This window comes from Strix uralensis, chromosome 2, assembly GCF_047716275.1.
Source record: "Strix uralensis isolate ZFMK-TIS-50842 chromosome 2, bStrUra1, whole genome shotgun sequence".
NCBI classification, from domain to species: domain Eukaryota; kingdom Metazoa; phylum Chordata; class Aves; order Strigiformes; family Strigidae; genus Strix; species Strix uralensis.
In genome coordinates this window covers 123,894,220-123,917,351 of record NC_133973.1, presented here as the reverse complement: position 1 = coordinate 123,917,351, position 23,132 = coordinate 123,894,220, and the positions used below count along the sequence as shown (strand labels likewise).

Sequence of the window (23,132 nt, the reverse complement as noted above, 5' to 3'; positions counted from 1 at the left end):
TGTTGATTCAAACCTCTGGTCATGGTATAATGAGTTTATATTGGCATGGCCAAGGCACTGCTGTGGGAAATTACTGTTTTCAAGCTCATTGTTACTTAGGAAAAGAGTAGATGAAGGAACATGGAAATACAGTTGGAAAATAAAATTGTTAAAGTATTTGCTTTGTTGATTAGAGAATGATACTTCATGTATTTACATATCCAGTTAAGACATTTACAGGGATGAACTTAGCAAAAGATAGGGTTTAGTGGGACTTACGTAGACAGTGTTAGTACAATTAGAGGCAATGTAATTCTCTTAAACCAGAGAAAATGTGATATGCTTCTAGGCTACATCAAATCCTCTTTTTGATCCAGACAGTATATTTATTTTGGATAGCACCACAAAAACATGTTGCTGTGATTCAGCTAAGTCAATGATGTTTCTTTGCCTGTTGTCCACATGTGGACAGCCACTAACATATGCTTTTTTGGCAAAGAAGGAATTATGCGTCTAGCTCTCCTGAGATGTCTGGTGGACCATACACCTCAGAAGTTGTTAGAAGCTGTCTTTCAGTCACTACTACTTCAGCTATATTGGAACTATCCTTAGGTTTTGCTTTGCAATTTTGGGGACTAGAAATTTACAATTGTGTCCTGGTTTAACCAGGATAGGGTTAAGTTTCCCCAGCAGTGGGGGGGGGAGCTCTAGCCGGGTTATTCAGATACCATGAGGACGTCACATCCTGGCAGGTCACATTTTCCTGGCGCGGAGCGCGGTGCACTCGTGGTTTTGTACATCGTGCTTCTCACTGCTGTATTTGGTAGCTATTTTGCTCTGTTCAATGCTATCACTATTACTGTTATTGTTATTGTTGTTGTTTGTTGTGTTGCTATTGCACTGTTGTATTAAACCTTTCCTTATTTCAGTCTTGGGGCTTTGTATTTCACTCCCTTTGTGGGGGAGGGGCAGCGGCCGCGTGGTCTCAGACCCCAGCAGGGGCTAAACCACCACAAATTGTTAATGAACTTTGTCATTAGAGATTCCAGAATGGTTCTTGCTGTGCTCTGGGAGCCTACCCGCAGCCCTTCATTGTAACTCAGCCTCCATTGTAATAGTTCCCTCTAGTTCCCTCTTATGCACCAAGTTATCTGAACTGAGAAACACCTGAGATGATTGCATTTGAAGACTGGTTTCTCCAGGTTGTTTTCACCTTTGCTATTAGACTGAATTTACTTTGGACAAACAACTACAGGTTTGTATCACATAGAACAGCACGCATATAGCTAATTTTCAGTTCCATTATAAAGTTGATTTAAATTGTCTGAGCACACAGGAAGGCAAATTCATTCTTTGTATAATGCTACTGAAGTCACTGGGATGGATTAATTTGATTTAGGGTCTGCAAAGTCTGGAATAGCAGCTCTGCTACAATGTGTCCTGTGAATTCAAACACAATTGACCCGCCAGAAAGTCCAGGCTGTCTTTGCTATTGCCTGTTAAACAAGATGAGTATCTACCACCATCTGTCTTCTGGTGTGCATCCTGTGGTCTGCGGGTGCACAGAGGGCTTTACCTACCATTGCATGAACTGATGATATTTATTGTGCATGGAAGCATTTTAGGATGACAAACTGTTGGCTAGAAGCTGCTGACTGTGCTACAACACCACTGTAAAATTTATAGACATTGAAAATGATGACTTGAAAAATTTATTTCAATCAGAGTTGAATTCCTGCCTAAACCAAGTATGTAAACCAATAAACCTAAAAATAAATGGGTAACCTTAATAATTAATTTTTCAAAAGAAGTGTTAGAATAACTGAAGGAGTAAGTTTAACAGAAACAGTTTACTGGAGAGGCATGTATATGTCAACTTGGCAGTGACCAAGCCTGCTTCCAAGTTTTTCAAGTCTTTTTTTTGATGAAATAATGCAAAAGCTGGGATTATTTGTTCCAGAGCTACTGCAGTACACTGACTGCAGTCCTGTGGCTCAGGTACTGTTCTCTGTATAAAACAAAATAAATACATGTATTTGAAGTAATTTCAAGAAAGCCTGATAACAGAAACTTCTGTTAAAACCAATTCTTATTCTTTTAAATTATGTGTAATTGTATTCTCTCCTATTGAGCTCCTGAGGAAACTCACGAGGACCATGACATGCCATCATCCTATGAGATACTGTTGGGGCAGGAAGGTGGGGATACCTCACTGGGATCATCAACACACATCCTATCCCCAACGCAATCTCCTTCATGCTAAGTTTTGGCTGGTGACTAGAAAATTTACCTGCATGAAATAAAAGCATCTTGGTGCTTGCTCAATGCAACAATTGAATAATTTGAGGTTGAGTGATCAGCTACTAGATCAATTGGAAGTACTGGATTTTATGGCGTAAAGACAAGTGTAATGGGGATTAATTTGTAACAGTCACAAATAAATTACCTAAAATCTTAGTTTTACTAAAGTACATTGTTTGAAGCTGTGAAACCATCTGCACAGAAGAGGACTCAGCATATTTTTATGTGCAACTGCCAGCAGTTCTTGTTAATTCATTACTTCCATGCAGACCTTATTGGCGACCCAATAAGGAATTCCTGTTTTCTCAAGATCTTGGAACTACAAATAGATTGGGCCAAGGCTATGCCTCCACTCTAAGTCAAGATTTACCTCTGAGGCAGCATTTCAGGCAATGGAAGTCTGTGATGAGTGAAGGCCCTGAAGCAGAAGGTGCTAGTGACCTGTGCTTGTTTTCACACAGACATTTACAACTAGGGCTTTGTGACAGTGGATGGGACTTACCTGAGCAGTGGAGAGACAGACGTATTTTGAAAGCATGTTTTGCTGCCATATTTTAGACACCTGAAATTGTGCCCTAGAATTTTCTATGATGTGTTTTCAGAGACTAGAAGAGGAGCCTAGATGGCTTGACAAGTTATCTGTGCTGTGGATATCTAAACCAGAAGAGAGAAAACCACCATGGGTGGTTACAGATAGTAAAAGAACCATAGACTCTTCGGGAGTGATTTTCTCTTCATTTCCTCTCTCCCTGATACTGAAAAATCCTTCTCGGTCCAGCCAGGGCTTGGCTTTAACACTCTTGATGGTACTACAGTCAATGGCCTCCGGTAGGGTCAGACAGGTCTCTGCTGAAGGGATGTGGCTGTATCAGGCAGTTTAGTTTCCTCAAATAAAGTGCAAAGCAAAGCATAAGGTCCACTTCACAGGGAAGAAACTCACAGCATTCTCAAATGATGCTGACAAATTGCGGCACAAGGTTATTTCTAGGAGAAACATTCTCTTTTGAAAAACAGAATCACCATCTCAGTAGAGATCATATATGCTCTGGCACAGCCACCCAAAGCAGTCTTGAATCTTTCACTACCAACATGATTTGGTAACACCCTGATACTGTATCTTATTTTCTGTTTGCCAGAAAGACACCCATGGTGTATTTTTTTAAACTTACTCTGTCGGTGATTTTTCTCCATTCAAAAGGGAGTATCTTATGAGCCAGCTGCAGAGTCTGTTTACCATGAAGAGATGGGGACTGAGTAATTGGGCTACAGACAGGATAGGCTCTGTGACTGTCTTAACTGGAATTTTTAGAACTGTAGTTCTCAAGAACAATCCCATAGCAATGCCTTTTGCTGTGAATACATTAAACTAATGAAATCCTGTTTCTTCTCTACTGAACTGGATTACACAACTGGAGCTCTGGCATAGTTAATCAAAATCTTTTCTGGAAGCAAGGAAATACTCCCTTTAAGAAAGAATTGCAGTTTTCTCTTTTATCAATTCCTCAAATTACTTATTCGAGCATGATTACATCAGTTAGTATCATTCTCCCCGGCATAAATTAAGAAGCTGAGGAACAGAGAGTTGAACTGGCTTGACAAAAGTCGGGGAAAATAAATTTATTTGTAGAAATTAATTTACTAGCTGAGAGTGAGTAGGTTTTGCCTACAATCAAAAAGTTTTTGGGCTAGTGGTCATTTTACTTATGGTCTTTTTGACAGACCTTGCAAACCTACAGAATACACTCTTGTTTATAAAGCACAATGAAATATCTAAGTGATCTAAAAGTGCTCATACATAAAAGTGGCACAAAAATATTGCTATTAATATTGATAATGATTTATCTGCTGAACTGTGATTTGCACACTAGACAATCTGATGCTACTTTGATTGGAGATCCATCGATTAAAGGACCAAAGAGTAAATGTCAAGGAGCTGAATCACAGAATATTGAAAAGGTTGAAACAAAACCAGATGCTACTAAAATACCATTGCTTGGACACAGAAAGCACTGAAAGACTGTACCTTGTGATCCCCACTGCACTGTCACATTAAGGATGGTGACAAGAACCGAAAGAGGAACAGCAGACTTGGGTTTTGCAACAATGGAAACAAGAGAACAAATGAAATACTTTGAGCTACTCAAGGTCATATACACCAGGGAAGAGCAGTGTATCATATGGGATTCCCTGACCTTCTACGTGTATGGAGTCTAAGGTACGCTCCTCAGCCTCGCCCAACTTCTCTTTTGATATGAGCTCCTGAAGTACAAGTATTTTGCCAAACACAAACTTTTTAATTTATGAGTTCTATTTTCCACAGGCCAAATTAAAATTTCAGCAGGAACATAAGCACTTAGAAATATTATTCACACCAGGCATTTTCTAACGAATTAAAAAAAGCATTAAATATTTACATGAAAAAAATGAGCAATTTTCAACATAAGGACAATTTCTACTGTTCTGCAAAGGAGTACAGTTGCACATTATGTGGTCTATAATGTATTAATTATAATGTTCAGCTACAAATTTCAAGCTTGAGGGAATCTCTAAGAGGAAAATGCAAGATTTCATTGGATTAAACTGCATTTTGGGACACTGCAGTCATGAGTACATGTTCTTAGTAAATTACATGATACAGCTGTTATAGCTGTAGCACTGCCAAGATCAACTGTATATTGTAAACTTTGAAGACATAATATTGAAAATATATGCTCATGACAAGGCACTAAAACACGGGATATTAACTCCTCTTTAACATAAAGCACCTGGTTTATCAACAAGAATTTAGTTGCCATGTGCACAGTAAGTTACAGTTTTTCTCATGTCTGGGGTAGATGCCATTAATGGGTACTTTCATTTATGCCTATCCTCAGTTACACTAATGAAGAAGGAAAAAATGTAATATTGCCACAGAGTAAAGAAGAACCATACTAATCTGTCATCCCTGGAGGATGGGCTGAACTCTTCTGAAGGCAACTTAGATCCTGCCCTTCTCAATGACTGGCATCATCACTTCAGTCACTTCCAAGAGATGACCACTGGTGATGGTTCATGGCTCTGCAGTATACTGCAGTGCTCATTTCTGCCAAGTTGGGACTTCCCACACTTCATTATAAACATTGCTAACAGCCACAGTGGCTTCTTTAGAGTAACTGAAGAGAAATGGTCACTTCTACTATATGACTCACCTGGGATACTTGTCCACCGTAAGATGAAGCAAAATCATGCCTCTGACCATTTCTATCCACTGAATACAAGAAAGTCTAGATGAGGTCAGATGCAGAAGTCTTTATGGCTGGCATCTAAAATTAGATGAATCTGTAGATCTCACTTTAAAATCGGTAAGATTCATTGGCTTGGCCTGGCAGTGCTCTTAAATAGGGTGAAATACAGCAGATTTTAGCCTGAAATATCTGAACCTATATGTGAAACCCTGTAGCTCTTACTCAGGACCTGTTACTGCAAATCTTGATTATCTTAAGCTTGCATTGCAGTATTACTCTCTAATATCTGCAGTCCTCCATGATGTATAAGGCTTTTTCACAATAGTTAGGCATGATTTGGTTTCATCCAGAATAGGGAGAGAAACCCTTGGGCGAAGCTTTGTTGATATGGGGATCTCTGTTCACAATTTTTTAAGCCTTCCTATATCTTTTAGTGAAATATGTTTGCATGAACAGAAAAGAGCATGTCTAAGAGATGACAGATTCTACTCACCATGTCTCATAATTCAAGATTAAGAAATATTCAGGGAAAAAAAATTATATAGTTAATACTTCTTCATAGCAGGTCTGGTTTAGATGCGGAAGCCGCTGCTGCAGAAACTGTGAATTGCTGAGCTCAAAAAATTAACAAGATTTAAAGAAACAATTAAGTAGGTAGCAAGACTATCTTGTTTTCCTGATAATTCACAAAAACATCTGGAAATACTTCCTCATCAATGTCAATCTTGTCTTATTAGAAACCAGAAGGAGAACTATGTAGGATGCAAATTATCTGTTACCTACTAGAGATGTTCCAAAACATCTAGCATCAGTCACAGTTAGTCACAGCAGACAAAATACTTGACCTTGAGCCTAATCAAGTATGAGAAGACCTTTGTTTTTTCTGTGAAACTTTTTTTTTGTACTGGTGTTGCTAGCAAATTATTTTACCATAGTTGTCTTGCTGCTGTCTTCGAAGCAAGAGCAGTCAAAGGTTCCCAGTGAAGGACCAATGTATTCATACAATACATCACAAAGGTATTTTGAGTCTGGTACATTTAATTTTTTTATCAGAATAATATATTTGGTATTGTGCTCATTTTAAATACTACATTGCTTGTCACACTACATTTGGCAATAGACCTCTTCAAATATATTTAACAAATTGTTCCATGAGTAATAACTACATATAAAATATCTTCATTGAATTAAAAAAATCCGTATGTATTTTCTTCATGAAATACAATATATACATTACGATCTTATAGTTTTAAGGTAAGTCAAAATTTGGGCTTAAACAAATTCACAGTGTCCATTTTACCTCTGTAATAAAAATCTTCACTTTAAAAGTGCCTGGATCTTAAACTGTGTTTATGTATTTCCTTACATTGGGTTTATGGAGATTGAAGGTTTTACCATCATCTAGAACTAGATCTCAGATCCAAATTGTATATTACAATGACCAAAAATAAAGACTTTTGATTACTGAAAGTGAACTTTGACTGTCCTTGTTACTTCAAGTTCTGACCAACAGATTTTCTGAAGAGCTTGTCAAAGGTGGAAAATATGCTTTGAGCAGTATGGCCTCTAACGTGGTCATTCAATGGAGTTGTAGTAAGTGTTCACTGCTTCAGAAAACCGGGCCCAAAATACTCAAGCAGGAACGCAAAATCAGTGGCCAGTCCTGGCCAAGGGAGATGGGCAGGAACCATCCAGGAGCTGAAAGGCAGCAAAGTTAGTGTCATGCTGCCTTCCAGCCCAAGATAACCTCAGCTGCCTTCGTTTTCTACACAATGGCTGACATAGAAACCAGAGTGTTTCTGACAAAGAACAGCCAGTTCAGTCATCTCAAAGTCCGCAGTAACCCCTGTTGATTACCACAGAAAATACTGCAGGTTATGAGGTAATGCTTTTTCATGATCAAAGGTGATTTATGAAATTGGATATTCTGTAGTTCATAGTTTTTCAGGCCAGCACAATGTGGTTTTTAGTACAAACTGCTCTACTACCTTTGAAAATCACACTTTCCTTCTCCTCCCTCAGAGGAAGAAGCCTTAAAAGTTTCTAAACCCTGAGTTCATTATGCCTGAGGCCTACAGGACACGTATTGTCCCACATGCTCCATTTGTGGCTAAAGTAATGGGCCAAGCAGAAGGCTGAGCAGTTCCCCCAAACCATGACAAACATGCTCGGGGCCACAGAGGCTCTCCAGGCAGGACACAGCCCCTTGCTTCCACCTGTCTCTACATGATTTCAAAATCCATTCTAATGCACTCTTTTTTCCCTGAAAATACACAGTGATTTCACCAACAATTTTTTTTAAAAAGGACTACCAGTAAATTCAGTTAGAAACTAATCTAAACCCATTAAAAAATAACCTCCAGTCTAAAAGGGAGAGGCAAGAACATTCTGATACATTCCACAATAAATAAGTTTCACAAAGCTAATTTAAAAGCAATTACTGACAAGCCATTTTCAGTCTTGTTTCCTAAACATACAAGGCTTTTACAGGTGCATTATATATCTTGATGTTCTTGTTACAATTTTTCACAGCCCTTTCATTAATTTCAACCAAGCCTAAGAGAAGCAGAGATCCCCAAAGTAATATATGCTTCTAATAGTCCCAGAATTGGTGACTGTCAGAAGACAGAAACCCAAATTACTGTATTAACTGAGGGAAAAATTAGATGGAATTTAGCCTTTATCTATCTGGAGAGACAGAAACCAGCTGACTATCCTGCATGGACTTACTAGCTGGCCACTTACACAACCGTCAGCCAGGCACAGCATGGGCTACCTCTTCTCCAGTTTAACAGAAGGAGACATAGAAGTATTGCAGTGGGCAGGGTGGAAGCACTGGTGGCTTCTGATGATGACACAGAGTGAAGATTCTTCATTGAAGAAGTCCTAGGGAATACAGCACAAGAGCTGAGCTTTCTCCAGCAGAAAAAAGGACAAGGGATGAAAATCCATAGAAAACGAGATTTCATGAATTTTTGGAACAACATTTTTTTCTTTGCTAAGGATAGTTCTGAAAAAAGATAGATCTGACTTAAGTTTAACTGTGGGGAAACGTGGTCCCCAACGCATAATGTTCCCAGAATTCAGAGATAGGGTTTGCACCTAACATTTTAGTATCTTCCACCTTGAATAAACATGTCACCAGCTTTACATTAAAACCCCTACCCCAAAGTCTGCAAGTTTTAGTTCAAGACATAAAAGCTGGAGAATTTGTGAATTCTGGAACAGATTAGAACATCAAGATTAATTATTTTGGATTAAAGAAGTTTTCTTCAGGCCTCAGCAATAGCTTTTCAATAAACTTGGTGAAAAATATTTCTTTCTTAATGCACTAACTCCCATGGAAACAAGGTATATTTCAGGATAGTCCAGTGGTGACAGGGATAAATAGGGAAAAGTGTAACACAGTAGTCCGAGTATTCTGATATCTATCTCTTCAAGGAAATGTTCAAATAAATTACTTTAATATCCTGCATATTTTTAAGAAAGGCAGTTAGATTTTTTTTGTTAGTTGGGAATGCTTGAAGAATTAAATAGCTTTTGATATAAATATGTAAAAGCCTGGAATTTTCCTCTTTTGCTTCACTAAAATATATGTAAGAATGTCTACAAAAGGAAATTTGCAAAAATAACCAGTTAATGTAGGAAAAGTTTAGATTTATGCTTTTAATCTTTCATGACTGGGCTTATCAAGATTCCACTGGAATTCTAAAAGAGGTAAATTGAATATCAGAAATTATCTCAAATTAAGTCTTCTTCAGCAGGTGAATAATAAATAAATATCTTTACTCAAGTGGCATCTCCTCCCTACCGTGGACCCAGAGGATTTGCCACTGTGGTTTTTCAATAAAGAACTGGAATGATTTAATTTCTGAATCTGTTGTAGAAATGTGAGCTAGCCTTGAGAAGAACAGAAATATGGCTTTAAGTGAATTCTTTAACGTTCTGTTGCACTTTTTAAACATTTAGGTTATCTCTTGCTTTCTTCTTCCTTAGAGTCAACTGACAGTTTTTCCCCAAGTTTCCTTATAAGTTCTGCCAGATCTTCAGAATTTTGAGATTTTTCCTCAAGGAGTTCATACCGGAGACTTGAGATGTCCTGTTTAATTTCCTTCAATTCACCTGTAACAGATATTAGAAGATCACACTATTACAAAACAAAGAAAAAACCCAGCATATCCAAATATCTCACAGTTATGATGGGTTTTCTCTGGATTTCTTTGTTGAAACAGAAAAAGTGTATGTTCTGCACCTGTTGCTGAATGGTGGCTTAGGGATAGGAATATGAAGATGCAGTTGAGGAATCAAACAAAACTGAAGGCAAAAGTGTGAGAGATCACATCAGTTCACAACCACTTCCCTGGGGAGCCTGTTTCAATGCTTGATAACCCTTTCAGTGAAGAAATATTTCCTAATATCCAATCTAAACCTTCCCTGTCACAACTGGAGGCCGTCTCCTCTTGTCCTATCACTTGTTACTTGGGAAAAGAGACTGATACCCACCCTCCTTTCAGGTAGCTGTAGAGAGCAATAAGGCCTCCCCTCAGCCTCCTTTTTTTCCAGGCTAAACAACTCCAGTTCCCTCAGCTGCTCCTCATACGACTTGTGCTCTAGACCCTTCACCAGCTTCGTTGCCCTTCTCTGGACACACTCCAGCCCCTCAATGTCTTTCTTGTAGTGAGGGGCCCAAAGCTGAACACAGTATTAGAGGTGTGGCCACACCAGTGCTGAGTACTGGGGGACAATCACTTCACTAGTCCTGGTGGCCACACTATTTCTGATACAAGCCAGGATGCTTTTGGCCTTCTTGGCCACCTGGGCACACTGCTGGCTCATGTTCAGCTGGCTGTTGGTCAACACCTCCAGGTCCTTTTCTGTAGATCATGCAGATTGGGGGTGCCTGAGTTTTCCTGGCCAGCAACAAGCACTGTCCAAAAGAGAGTGGTATTCTCCTTTTCCTGCTGCACTATGTGTTCTTCCAGCACCAGAAGGGTGCAAACAGAAGAAAACATTTTGGTGAAGTGCATTCACTAGCTGTTTCCAGATAATAAATCACTCCAAAAAAAGGCTGAAGTGTGTGTATCCCCATATATGAGTCCCCAATAAGAACACATATCCACACAGGGAGAAATCGTACAGGAGAGCCTCAAATCAGCTGCTGCACTAAATGCAGGCCTCACCATGGGAAATGCATGGGTATTACTAGCAGTAGCAACACTTTTCACAAGAAGTCGTCAGATAAGTGATAGTTTCTGATGGGAGAGCAGAGACAGAAAGCCACATCTCTTCCTTAACTTCGATTTCATGTTAATTTTACCTCTTGCACTTGTAAACATGTCAAGTGGATTAAGTATTTTGTAAACATTTTTTTCAAGTGGCACATGTAACCACTTTAATTAGTTTGTTTTGATTCTCTGATTAGAGATAAACATACAATTCATAAACATACTCACCTTCATTGACTTCATCACTTTCCTTATCTATCTGAGCTTTCAGTACATATCTTTTAATGAGGCGCTTCATTATTTTCTGCAGAGAAGAAAGAAGGAAAGAAAAAAAAGAATTTTCTTAGTTGGACTTTCTAGTACTGCTATGACGTTTCAAAATATGAGGTCTGTTACCTTCTGTTGCATTCAGACATTTCAGTGTGGGACTTACAGGGTTAAAGGAATAAAAAATCTCTGTTTTCATCTACAGTAGATATTTAAACTTTATGATTCTGCACATATATGTACATGAAAGTTAGAAAACTAAATATGTCTTAGGAATGTTATCATTCACGAAGCTTAACCTACTACTGGAGTCTGTGAGAATGATTAAATACAGTTGCAGCTTTGATTTCCGTGTAGGTGGAACCATCCAGCCTATATTGTTACCAAAATATGATAATGACCCTGATTAGGAGTGCTAATTGCTAAACCCTTTTGCCATCAGTTTATTTTAATCTACTTTTATATTATATTTGATAAATTAACTTTTCCCAGTGTAAGCCTTAGAGAAAATGGGACCCACAATTCTAAGAGTTATTTAAGCATCTCAGCTGGGACTCATATAACCAAACAGAGATACTTTCTAATGTAAATATACATATCTGTGGCACTCACCTTTAATTCTCTCTATGGATAGAAAAAGCAAACCTGAGAGCACAGTTCATTTCAGACAACTAAAACTGATCAAATAAATCACACCATTCGAATGACTACCCTCTCTACTAATAATAAGGGGAACCTAGGCCCGCAAATTGAGATGTAAATTTTACCTCCCTAGGAGAAATGAATTCCACCCCTGATTCTCCCATTAGTTCAAATTACTTGAACGAGAACAAGGTATCTAATTACCTCTGAGGATCTATCTTTCTATCTTTGGGTTTAATATTTTCATGTGGTGTAACCCATGACAACACAATACTTTCTGGTTTTCACTACAAGATATAAAATATATGTAGGTTTATGTGTCTGCTTTTGTCTCCACAGTAATAGACCTGACCAGAGATGATTATGAGGTGAATCATCCCAGATTAGTGGTTCTAGACCATCACTGCAGTCATGTTTGCAAGGTCAGCAGCTGTACTGTTTATTCTAGTAATCTGAGAATGTTTCAAATACAAAGTCACACATCCTCACATTTATGGGATAAATTTGTACTCTTCAAATGTATCACTGCATCATAATGAAATTGGCTGTGAAAAAAGTCAGGGAGTTTTTGGAATAGACTTGTGCAGACACTGCATAATGTAAGAGTGGAGCTGAGTTAGCCTGCCCAAGGGGAAAAACTTTTTTCTGTTGTATGGTTAAAAAAGGTACACCTGTTTTCTATACCCTTTTGCATTCAGATGGTCTTGTTCTATTGCCCAGGCAGCTCTTGCTTCTTCCTTTCCACCTGTTTTGTAGTATTACAGGAAGGAAAGGAGCAGCCTCTGGACCAGAATAGCTTAGCTTTATGTGAACTGTGCTGGGTCTCTTTATACTTAATTGCACAAAGGCTCACTGCAGTTGTTTAGGAGGCAAAGAATAAACAGACTATACAGATAGCATAAAGGCTGAAAGATATTTGCAGTGCTTGAAGTATTAGTATATAGAAGTGTGGCACAATAAGCTATTTTGATTTTGATTTTGAGTTTCTTTTTGGTTTTCTTAACTCATACTGTGCAGTTGAGGACTCAACATGTCTCTAAAATTAAAAACATTTTTCAAGCACTTTAAAATATTGCACTATAAGGGTAAGGTTTAAGAAACAAAGAGTAGAGAAAAACAACCTCAGACTGTACTGCAAATACCTAAACCATTGCATTTATTTCTGAAATACACAAGGTCTGTGGATTTATTCTTGATTCATATTGTTTAACATAAATCCAAAACTGTCCTCGTGCTGTCTGTCTGCCAGTTCTATTACTTCTTGATTTTGTTTTAAAATAAACTGTTTTTACCTGGTATTGCCTTGGAGGATTGTTTAAACTGTTTAAATGGATTTCATCCGAGCTTCTTATACTTGATTGCTTCCTTTGACCAAGCTGAAATGGAAACTAAATTTAGAGTACAAAATAAATAGAAGAACAATATGCTTAATTACCTTATGCATATATCGTATGACAGAACATTAACTCAATTTGGAGAGTATTAAATTACTGTGCTGAAGTCTTCTAAGGCCTTTGGTTATTTGGGATATGCTGGGATATAGTTTGCTCGGGAAAAAAGCAGGGGAAGGTTAGATGTTTATGCAGCTCTACAGGCATGTGTCACGCATCAAGGGAGCCCACAACACAATACCTGATGTTAATGAAGGCTAAGACCTTCATGTAGCCATTTCTTCTGCAACTGAAATCATGCATATATACTTCACTCTTAAGGTATGAGGAACTTCCCATGGTTGAACTTTGATAACAAATGGAAGTAGGAATATGGAATATGTGATAAATATTCACCAGATGTCAATTAGAAAATGATAAAAAGTTCTCAGCATTTACCAGGGCTTCATTCTAACATACATGTACTAATACAAAGGCTAAAATAAAAAACTTGGGAATTGTATAGGTATAAAAAGGCTGAATGAGGCATCAGGTTCAGTTGTTTAATCAGCAATGAGAATATCCATTAAAATGCCCAATTCTCACAGCTGCTGCAGAGGTTGCTCCTTAAAAGTCTTCTAGTTTTCTAGAATTCCAAATAACTTTATATTCACTTTAACAGTAAAGCAAATAAGTCTTTATGAATCTGCAAATGGAATAATTTAAATATTTTTAGATTTTGTTTAGCATTTCATAGAATCATAGAATGGTTTGTGTTGAATGGGACCTTTAAAGATCAAGCAGTCCAACCCCCCTGCCATGGGCAGGGACATCTTTCATTAAATCAGGTTTGTAATTTGATATTTTTTTCCTGAAGAAAAGATTACACTTTTTGGTAAAATATATTAATTTGCAATTAATATAAAGTTTACACTGAATTTGGACTTTCTTTTTGCTCTTTAGAAAGACTCACAATATCTAGATACAGGTACTTTTGAAAACACTATCTATTCAGACTATGTTTATCTGACTAAGAAAAATAATGATAGAAGATATATAGTAATATATAAATAGCTATATAAATAATTAATATTTATCTCTAACATATTAACCTGAATTTGGATGGAAATTGCACCAAAGATGTATAAAAAGTCAAGTTATGGTTGCTTTTTCTTGCCTGAATAAAATTACCTTAAATGTTTTGAATATATATTAGAAAACATAAGTTTATCTAAATGTTTTAATTTAAACTGTGTATCTAATTTACAATAAAAAATAGTGGCTAGTGAGTTTACATGACTGTGTAATCACTGTCTTTTAGGTTTTTAGAACTAATAATACTCTTGGGCCTCACCTTTACTACTAGATTAAAAAAGGAAAACAATCTTCCTGCTTTTTCAGCTCCTGGTTTCCTAATGCACAATTTTTGGAAATAATGTAGTAGAATAAGAGGAAGAGTATGCTCCCTCTTCAGTGGCAGAGGAAAGTCGCTGTGGCCAAAGCTGCTTGGGCTCACCGCCCAAGGCGTGAGCTTGGGCTCCAGCTATGTGGCTGGTGTCCCAGTCCTTCTGGATCTCTGACTTTTTCTGCAGCTGTGATATCATTCATGATCCTGTTACTTACCAGTTTACATATAATCTGCAAATGCATTCAATTTTATTATATATTTTTTAATATGTATTATGCATTTAATTATGTATTTTAAATGTAATCTGTCATGCTGGTTACCAATTTCAAATTTATGCTACATTGGTTCATTTCAAAAGTTAGTCCAATGCTTAACTAAAACTTGATTTTCACCTGAAATAGCAAAATTGGTAATATGTGGTGAAATGAGTTAAATGAGACACTGCAAACTTGTAAAACCAGATACACTGTAACATCTTTATCTTAACTTTGACCCTTCAGCACTCTGCACTTTTTGAACAGAATAATGTACTTCTAATTAGCTACAAGCTGCACCTTGAAAATTGGCAGGTAAATCAGAAGTATATAACTTCAATGAATCTACTTATGTGTAACAGTGACAGGACAGAACAGCTATTGTATGTTGCTGAATGACCACTTGGTGGCAGAGATCGCCAAGATTTTGTTATAACTTCATTTTTACACAAAATTTTTAAACTCTTTTTAAGCTTCATGCCTATGGCTTTATCCTCTCCCAAAAATTACTACTAGAGTAAACTCAGCTTGTCACATTAATGACTGAACTAGAACTTGTATTTTTAAGTTAATATCTATTGAACATCAGCACATGAGTAAATGGAGGGTAAAAAAATACAATTTAAATAAAACAATGATAAAAACCCTAACAAAAACACTCCTCCAGGAGTGTTGTGTAAAAGAAGAAATGCAGCATACATGGATCATTCCTCTTAGAATACACCTTCTTCAAACTTGCTTCTCATTTCGTCATTCTCTAGTATTACTTAAAAATCAATGCAATCAGGATAGTAATGCAATTACTGTAGCTGTTTTGTGCAGAACTTTGTTAACATCTTAAATCCCAGTTTTCAGAAGCAGCTGACAACTTGGAATGCCAGTAAATCGTACGTGCTCAGACCAGAAGGGAGGGTTCCCAGAAAATGACTCAGTTTGTGCTCCTATAACCAGAGATCACTTGTGAAAATTTCAGAAACACTGTTAATTACTAGGAAAGTAAAAGTTAACATAGTTTTTATTGCTTGAATGAGGGTTTAAAGCTATTTCAATAACTAGTTGTTCCTTATTTCTATCCTGAAAGGTCATGTTTTACGAAAAAAGTTTAAATACATCATCTGCCACTGTCGGTTTTTAGTTCAGGAAGATGAACAAGTTCTGTGACTCTTAAACCATAAACTTTCTCATTCACAAGGCAATTTTTCAATTTAGAATAAAACTCAAAGTAGTTTTTTTTTAAAACTCTCCTTTTTCTTCATTTATTTCTCCCCTTTTTTCGTTTCAGTTTCTTGTTCACTTGATATTTAAAACACCAGTTCTAGCCTGAAACAGAAGAAATCTGTGGGTTTTGATCAACAGCCTAAAAGAAAACATCTTCATAGCCTTTATTATTATATGTAGATATGTCTCAAGAAATTAGTTTCTGTGTGCTACACTTTGAACACAGCTATGTAAATCACTTGCCATTTAGCACTGATGGCATCTGGCTTAATTTTCTGCCAAAGGTAATCAGGGCACACTGGCTCTAGGCGCAGAATTTCCCCTCTTCCCATCCTAATTCTTGTCTTTACACTCACCCTAGTGCTGCTGCCGCTTTTGCACTGAGAAGATGCAGGTTCTGCAGGAGAAAGACCCACAGGCTGGGTCTAGATCAGTAAACTCAAGCATGTATTAACATTTCTGGGTACTGCAATGCAATGTCTCCTATCAGTAAACTTCTAGTGTCCTCCCAAATACGACTCGCACCAGAGCAACCTCAGGCACAGTTTGGCAGCTGGAACGGTCTGGGGACAATAGATTGCAGCAACCCTACTTTGGGAGGAAAATTACTTGAATAGTAAGCCATTCCTGAATTGGCCTCAGTGCCCAGATAAACTCTCTGTCACATTTAATTTACTAGCATAGACACAGCCACCAAGCCTTGGATCTGGTCTTGACAAATCTTTTCTTATCTTTGCACAGCTCATTGCATTTTTAGTAGCTCCTTGCACAAGTAGCTCCCTGCTCAACAGTCACAGCAGCACGAGCCTGCTCAGCACAGGATGAGTCCAAAGTCAAAACCCAAAAAGCCTGAGAACACCTTTGAGAAGGTGTCACAAAACAACCTCAACGATAATGAATCATCAACAGCAGGTCAAGGTGTGACACAAAACCATTTTATTTATTTTTTAGGAGTGTGAAGGATGGCAGCATCTGATAGATTCAGATAAAGTCAACTGCACAGTATGTGGTGGTCCAATAGGTAAGTAAAAATGTAATCATCTGGCAATATCAGTCACCCTGCTGGAAAAGCTGAAGAAGGAATAGGTGTGACTCAGGTGCTTTATGTTTTTCAACGTAAAAGCTTTTTTTGAAATTTCATTTGCAGTTTTACAGCTTCTTTGGCTGGGGAGTAAGGACATTTTATTTAGCATTAGGTGTACTACAATCTGTAGTGAGTGGAAAGCATTAATGTTTGAAGACTAAATTTCCGGGTTAGGAAAAAATCTGATAAATGATGGTTGCATCCTTACAGATCTCTTTCAGAGGGACTGCTGTAAAAGCAGAATCAGCTGTTACTGTTTTATCTAGAATTGGTAATTATTACATTTTGCACCTTTCTAGCCATCTGAATTGCTAGGCTTGAATATAATTTTGAAAGGAATGGTAAAAATCCAGCTTCTTTCCTTAGGTTGTAAGATTTTTAAGAGTACCTGTTTTATGGGAACATAAATTTCATTTTAAAAAGTCATTAAAAATACACTTCTAGCTTATGTGCTTTTGAGAGTCACAAATTAAGTGAATTAGAAGAAAAAATCCTTTGATTTGTTGCATCTCATCATCACTCAATTTGAAGTTTATATGCATCTCCTTAAAGTCATGATTTTTCAGTGATGACTTTATCACTCATGGAAGTTATAAAATTGATTTGCATCAAGCAGCTTGATGAAAAGTTTTGCAAATGTCAGCATCATTAAAAACTTGAGCAAATACAGTATCAGCTCTGTTGGGTCTTAAATATATTAGGATTAGATTTCCCAAATAAAATTGAGATGTGTGAAATGCTAGAAAAATTACTGGTAGCACACATGAGACATCTGAAGTTAATAAAAATCTTGACTTTGGTGATGTTTGTAATATCTGTGTTTGTTTTTATAGACTACTACGAACTTAACCAGAGGCAGAGCCTTGTCAGAGGCACAGTATTTTTCCCTATAGCTCCATTTTTTTCTTCTAGGATTGCAACCAGTTTCTTTTCTCTTTTACTCTTCAACTGATAACTGTGATGGAAAATGGGCTTGTCACATTGGTGACAGAGAGCTGACAGATGCATGTAAATTCTTTACTGGCCCCCAGTCTAATGACTAATGACTCGACTACAGACTCAAGAACTCCTAACCTTGAACAGGCCTCTGGTCAAACTACTGCCTATTTTAACAAATATCCTTCCACATTAAAATTTCCATAAATGACACATTCGTTTCTGCCACCATGACGAACCTGTAATTCCTTTTTTTCTGTGAATGTTAGCATATGCTCACCTTTCCACTCACTATGTCTTGCAAAGCTCTTCTTCCCTAACATGTTACAATAGTGCTAGTCTTTACACTTCCAATACCACCTAAAACCATGTGCTATGCCCCATATTCTCCTAAAGCAAGTCATTTGATTTATACCAAGACACTGTAGCAAAACCAGACTGACTACAAACTCTTTAAATAAGCACGTGAGATACAGCAATAAATCAACTCAAGTGCTTTTCACTGCACTTGTGCAAATAAAACAGGTAACAGAATGCTTTACAATAAAAGCACTCTCAGTGGAAGCAGAGACAGGCTACAAAGGGGGAATTCAGAAACTCTGCCCAGGCATGTGAGAGTGGTGTTAGGAAAGATAAATCTCACCTGAAGTTGACATCTGCAAGGGCAGTAACAAGAGCTTCTACTGCTACAACAGCAGTATAAGGCTAAACAAGGAAAATGTAGGCCTGTTGCTCAGTGGGGCAGGGGATTAAGTGGCAGTGGACTCAGGTAAGGCTGTGGGACTTGGTGCCTTCTTTGCCTTAGCTTTCACCAACAGTCTCTCAGGCCTCTGTGCTTAGTGAAGCGATTCGAGGACAAGAATGACCAGCTGTGGAGGAGGGTCAAGTCAGGGGTTACTTGAGAGAATTTGGCCCAGGCAAGTCCATTGGACCCAATGGGCTGCATCTATGGGTGTTGAGACAGCAGATTAAGGTCTTGAAAATATGCTATCATCTTTGAAAGATCATGGAGATTTGGAGAGGTCCCCAAAGGCTGGAGAAAGACGTATGTCAAACTCATCTCCAGAAAAGGTCAGAATGATGATCTGGGCAACCACAGGCCACTAAACGTCCCTTCAGTAACACAAAATAATGGATTGAGTCATCTTAGAGCATATTTTGGGGCACATGGAAGAGGAGATGATGGTTAGGAAAAGTAAGTGTGGATTTATGAAAAGTAAACCTGTCTGACCATCTGAATGGCCTTCTGAGATAAAATGACTGGATTTGCAGATGAGGAGAGAGCTGGAGATGTCAACTACCTTGACTTTAGCAAGGGTTTTAACACCATATTCTAGAATATTCTTGTACCCATGTTAGGATGTTACTGCCTGGATGGGTGGACAACTAGATGGGTAAAATCCTGGGTGGATGGTTGTGCTCAGAAGGTAGTATAGGGGTCCTGTCCTGGGAGTTGCCCTTTTAAACACCTTTATCAAAGACCAGGTGTCAGAGCACACTCCTGTCAAGTTTGCAGACAAAGCCAGATTTGGGGGGAGCAGCTGATAGGCTGCAGGGCAGGGATGCCACCCAGGAGGATAGGGCTGACAGGAACCCTGTGAATTTCAATAAGGACAAATGGGAAGGAATAACTCTTTCAACAACAGCTGGGGACTGGCTGGCTGGGGAGCAGCTCTGCAGAAAAGAACATGGGAAACTTGTGGGACAGTGAGAAAGATGTTAAAAAAGCTTCTGCAAGTTCAGCAGAGGGTCACCAAGACGTTTGGGGCTGGATCAGTTGCCATGTGAAGAGACACTGGGGAATATGGGCTTGTTCAGCCTGAAGCAGATACGGCTTCAGGCATACTTAACACTGGCCTCCAGTGCGTACAGGGATGTATTGAGGAGATGGAGCATGGCTCTTCACAGTACTGCAGGACAGAAGGATCACAGAATCATAGAACAGTTTGGGTTGGAAGGGACCTTAAAGATCATCTAGTTCCAACCCCCCTGCCATGGGTGGGAACACCTTCCACTACATCAGGTTGCTCAAAGCCCCGTCCAGCCTGGCCTTGAACACTGCCAGGGAGGGGGCAGCCACAACTTCTCTGGGCAACATCTTCCAGTGCCTCACCACCCTCACAGTGAAGAACTTCTTCCTCGCATCTAATGTAAATCTACCCTCTTTCATTTTAAAGCCATTACCCCTTGTCCTGTCACTACATGCCCTTGTGAAACATCCCTCTCTGGCTTTCTTGTAGGCCCCCTTTGGGTACTGGAAGGCTGCTACAAATTCAAACAAGAGTTAGAAGAATCACAGAATCACAGAATCATCTAGGTTGGAAAGGACCTTGAAGATCATCTAGTCCAACCATTAACGTAGCACTGACAGTTCCCAACTACACCATATCCCCAAGCGCTATGTCGACCCTTCTTAAACACCTCCAGGGATGGGGACTCCACCACCTCCCTGGGCAGCCCATTCCAAGACACAAGCACAAGAAGCAACTGAGGGGCACTCAGGTGGTGGCACTTGCTGCCCAGAGAGGTTGTGCAGTCTCCATCCCTGGAGGTTTTCAAGACTTGACTGGATGAAGCCCTGAGAGACCAGCCTGACCTTAGAGCTTACCCTGGTGTGAGCAGGAGGCTGGACCAGAGACCTCCTGAAGTCCCTCCCAGCCTGAATTATTCTCTGATTTTGTGACAAGAAGCAGAAAGAACTGTAAATTTACAAAGTTATTTTTGAACTTAACAGATGACAGATGTAGACAAATATTTATATTAGAAAACAAAGTAAAGAATACAGCCTGTATGTCGTGACTGACCAGTATGGACTAACTATGTTGGGAAATCATGAGAAAAAACAGGTTAACAACAAAAATGAAGTTTAAAATTGGTTTTATCTTTTAAAATTAGCAGTCAGTATACACATTAAAAAATTACCTTGTTCATCTCTGCATCTTCCTTAAAGCTTTTCTTTTGGCACAGAAATAGTTTAGAAATACAGTTTTTGATTCTGAGTAGGAGATACAGCAAAGATTTTGGGCTTGGCACTAAGTTGAAGGGTACTGGAAGAGTTCTCCCTTCTTCAAAGTAAGAAAACCAAAGTTTAGCCCTTGCAAATTTCCATTCTACATCAGCATCATCCTGCAAAACAGAAACATGGCTGTTAATAAACTGTTAATATCACCTTGACTATTGAAGATGATCTAGATAAACTTTATGTATGTTTTGAATGTAATTGGCTGAAAATAATCTCAAACAGATCAAGAAGTTGTTTGTAATATGTGAAAACCAAATTTCAATGAGAGGGACTTATTAATCCATTTAAAATAATGTAATTACAGAAGAACAAAGTGGATTTGATTTAAACATTGGTTACTGCAGAGTGAGTGCTAATAGTCTGCAATACAGGATCACAAAGACAGACCTCTCCTTCTCTTTGTAAACACACTGATTAGAAGGAAAGCTCTGACTTAAAAGCAATACAATGCTCAAGTTAAAGTTTCATGGCAACACTCAAATTCACCCACTCTAGGGCTTCACTGAGTAGCTGCTTGCTTGGAACTCTCACCGTCAGTAAATAAAATGGAAAAATCCTATGTTAACATAACAATCTCTCAATGAGACTAAAAGCTCTGATTTCTTATCGGTCTCTTCTGTAGCAATTAGTCTAGTATCATTTTGTGAAGAAGGCATAGTATCAGAATTTTAAATTAAAATTTCACTCTATTACTTTAAACATGAAGTTAGAAAAGATAGGTGATTTTTACCTAATCCTTTCCATTTGTTGGAATATATGATTAAATCAGGTATGGTATCATCACCATGGTTTATGTTTAACATTTACGATAGCCAAAACACTCACTTTATTCCTCCTTGTAAAGTTCAATAGGGTTTCTGCGGAAAGGACCGAAGTTATGTTCAAGGACATGACTCAGTATTGCTGTAGCTGTTTTTAGAAGCTGTTTGTATCCAGTCACCATATTTTCAGATAGCAGCTTGGTTTTTATTGCTGTGAACCTGATGGCCTCCTGAGTCAGAAGAATCTGAAACTCCCTAGAGAACATGTGTTGCTCTTGCTCAAGCTGGACAACACTGCAGTCCCAAACCAGAGCCCAGAACCTGGGACCAGAGCAGTGTGAAACCTGAGTCTGCAAGGGCGTCACCTGGGAAAGGCTGAGATGGCCTAGCTCCTGAAGATCTGCTTCCTTTTTTTTCTAAACAATGATAATGATTTAGCCCTTTGTTTTCCACAGCATACAAAAGTTCATGCTGATTTTCTGTAGCCCTGCTGATTACTTTGTCAAGTAAAGTTCTGTTCACTGCAGATGACTAGAGCAACAGTTTAAATAAAAGAAGAAAAAGCACGTTATAGACTTGCTTGCAAGGTCAAGGCACAGGAATGAGAACATTCTTGCAGCAAGAGGGACGCTACTCAAATAGTAACTACAAATGAGGCAAATGAAAGATCAACAAAGAAGTCACACAATATAGCCCATCCTCTTCAGGAACATAACACAGTTCACCAGCAGTTTCATAGTCCAGTCTAGTTCTTACTATTGCAAGCATGCAGCTGCATAATTTCCAGGTATTTTATAATAAAAATGTACAGTGGACTTAGTATTTTCTCCTAATATATTCCAAAAGCCTATGTGTTATTTTTCTTAAACAAGATGTCAACAAGAAAATTTTCCAGGCAATTTAGACAATTAGGTATAACAGTAAATGTGGTGATATTTCACCATAAATGGAAATTTTACCTCAATTTCCTGGAATGAGCTGTTGATCATTGCAATAAGCATGTTCAGTAAGACAATGACCATGGTAACATTATAGACTCCATAAAGGACATAACCAATATTTTCAATAAATTTGTGTTTGTAATTGATGACAACTGATTTAACTTCTGAGAGTCCAAATATAGCCCAGAACAATGTCTTGAAACTTTCTTCAACACTAAAAGGAGAAATTGAACACATGCATATGTTACTGAAGAAAAGCTGTATATTCTTATTGTATTAATTGCCAGTTACCATTTTTATACAGTGTACAATTTTTTCCATTATCATAATGTAGAACTCTACCATAGTGATATTATGCAGAACAAGTAGACTATCTAATTTCATAGGTACAGGCTGTTTCATAATATAAGATTCCTAATATTTAGGACTGACAATAAAATCATCTGATTCAGTTTAGGAATTATACTATTATTATGTTATTATATCCTCAAAAGAATATT

The 23,132-nt window shown here is 38.1% G+C and overlaps 1 protein-coding gene across 1 annotated transcript in view; it reads right to left on the bottom strand.

Moving 5' to 3' along the window:
* Nucleotides 1-6,572: 6,572 nt before the first annotated feature.
* The window catches only part of TRPC6 (transient receptor potential cation channel subfamily C member 6), a 115,290-nt gene continuing 98,730 nt past the window's right edge, over nucleotides 6,573-23,132 (bottom strand). Inside the window, exons 8-12 of the mRNA XM_074861046.1 lie at nucleotides 22,651-22,846; nucleotides 20,831-21,034; nucleotides 12,931-13,014; nucleotides 10,958-11,033; nucleotides 6,573-9,626 (exon numbers count right to left, since the gene is read on the bottom strand). Coding sequence (XP_074717147.1) covers nucleotides 9,475-9,626; nucleotides 10,958-11,033; nucleotides 12,931-13,014; nucleotides 20,831-21,034; nucleotides 22,651-22,846 — 712 coding nt within the window. The 3' untranslated portion in view covers nucleotides 6,573-9,474. The remainder of the gene's footprint in view (nucleotides 9,627-10,957; nucleotides 11,034-12,930; nucleotides 13,015-20,830; nucleotides 21,035-22,650; nucleotides 22,847-23,132) is intronic.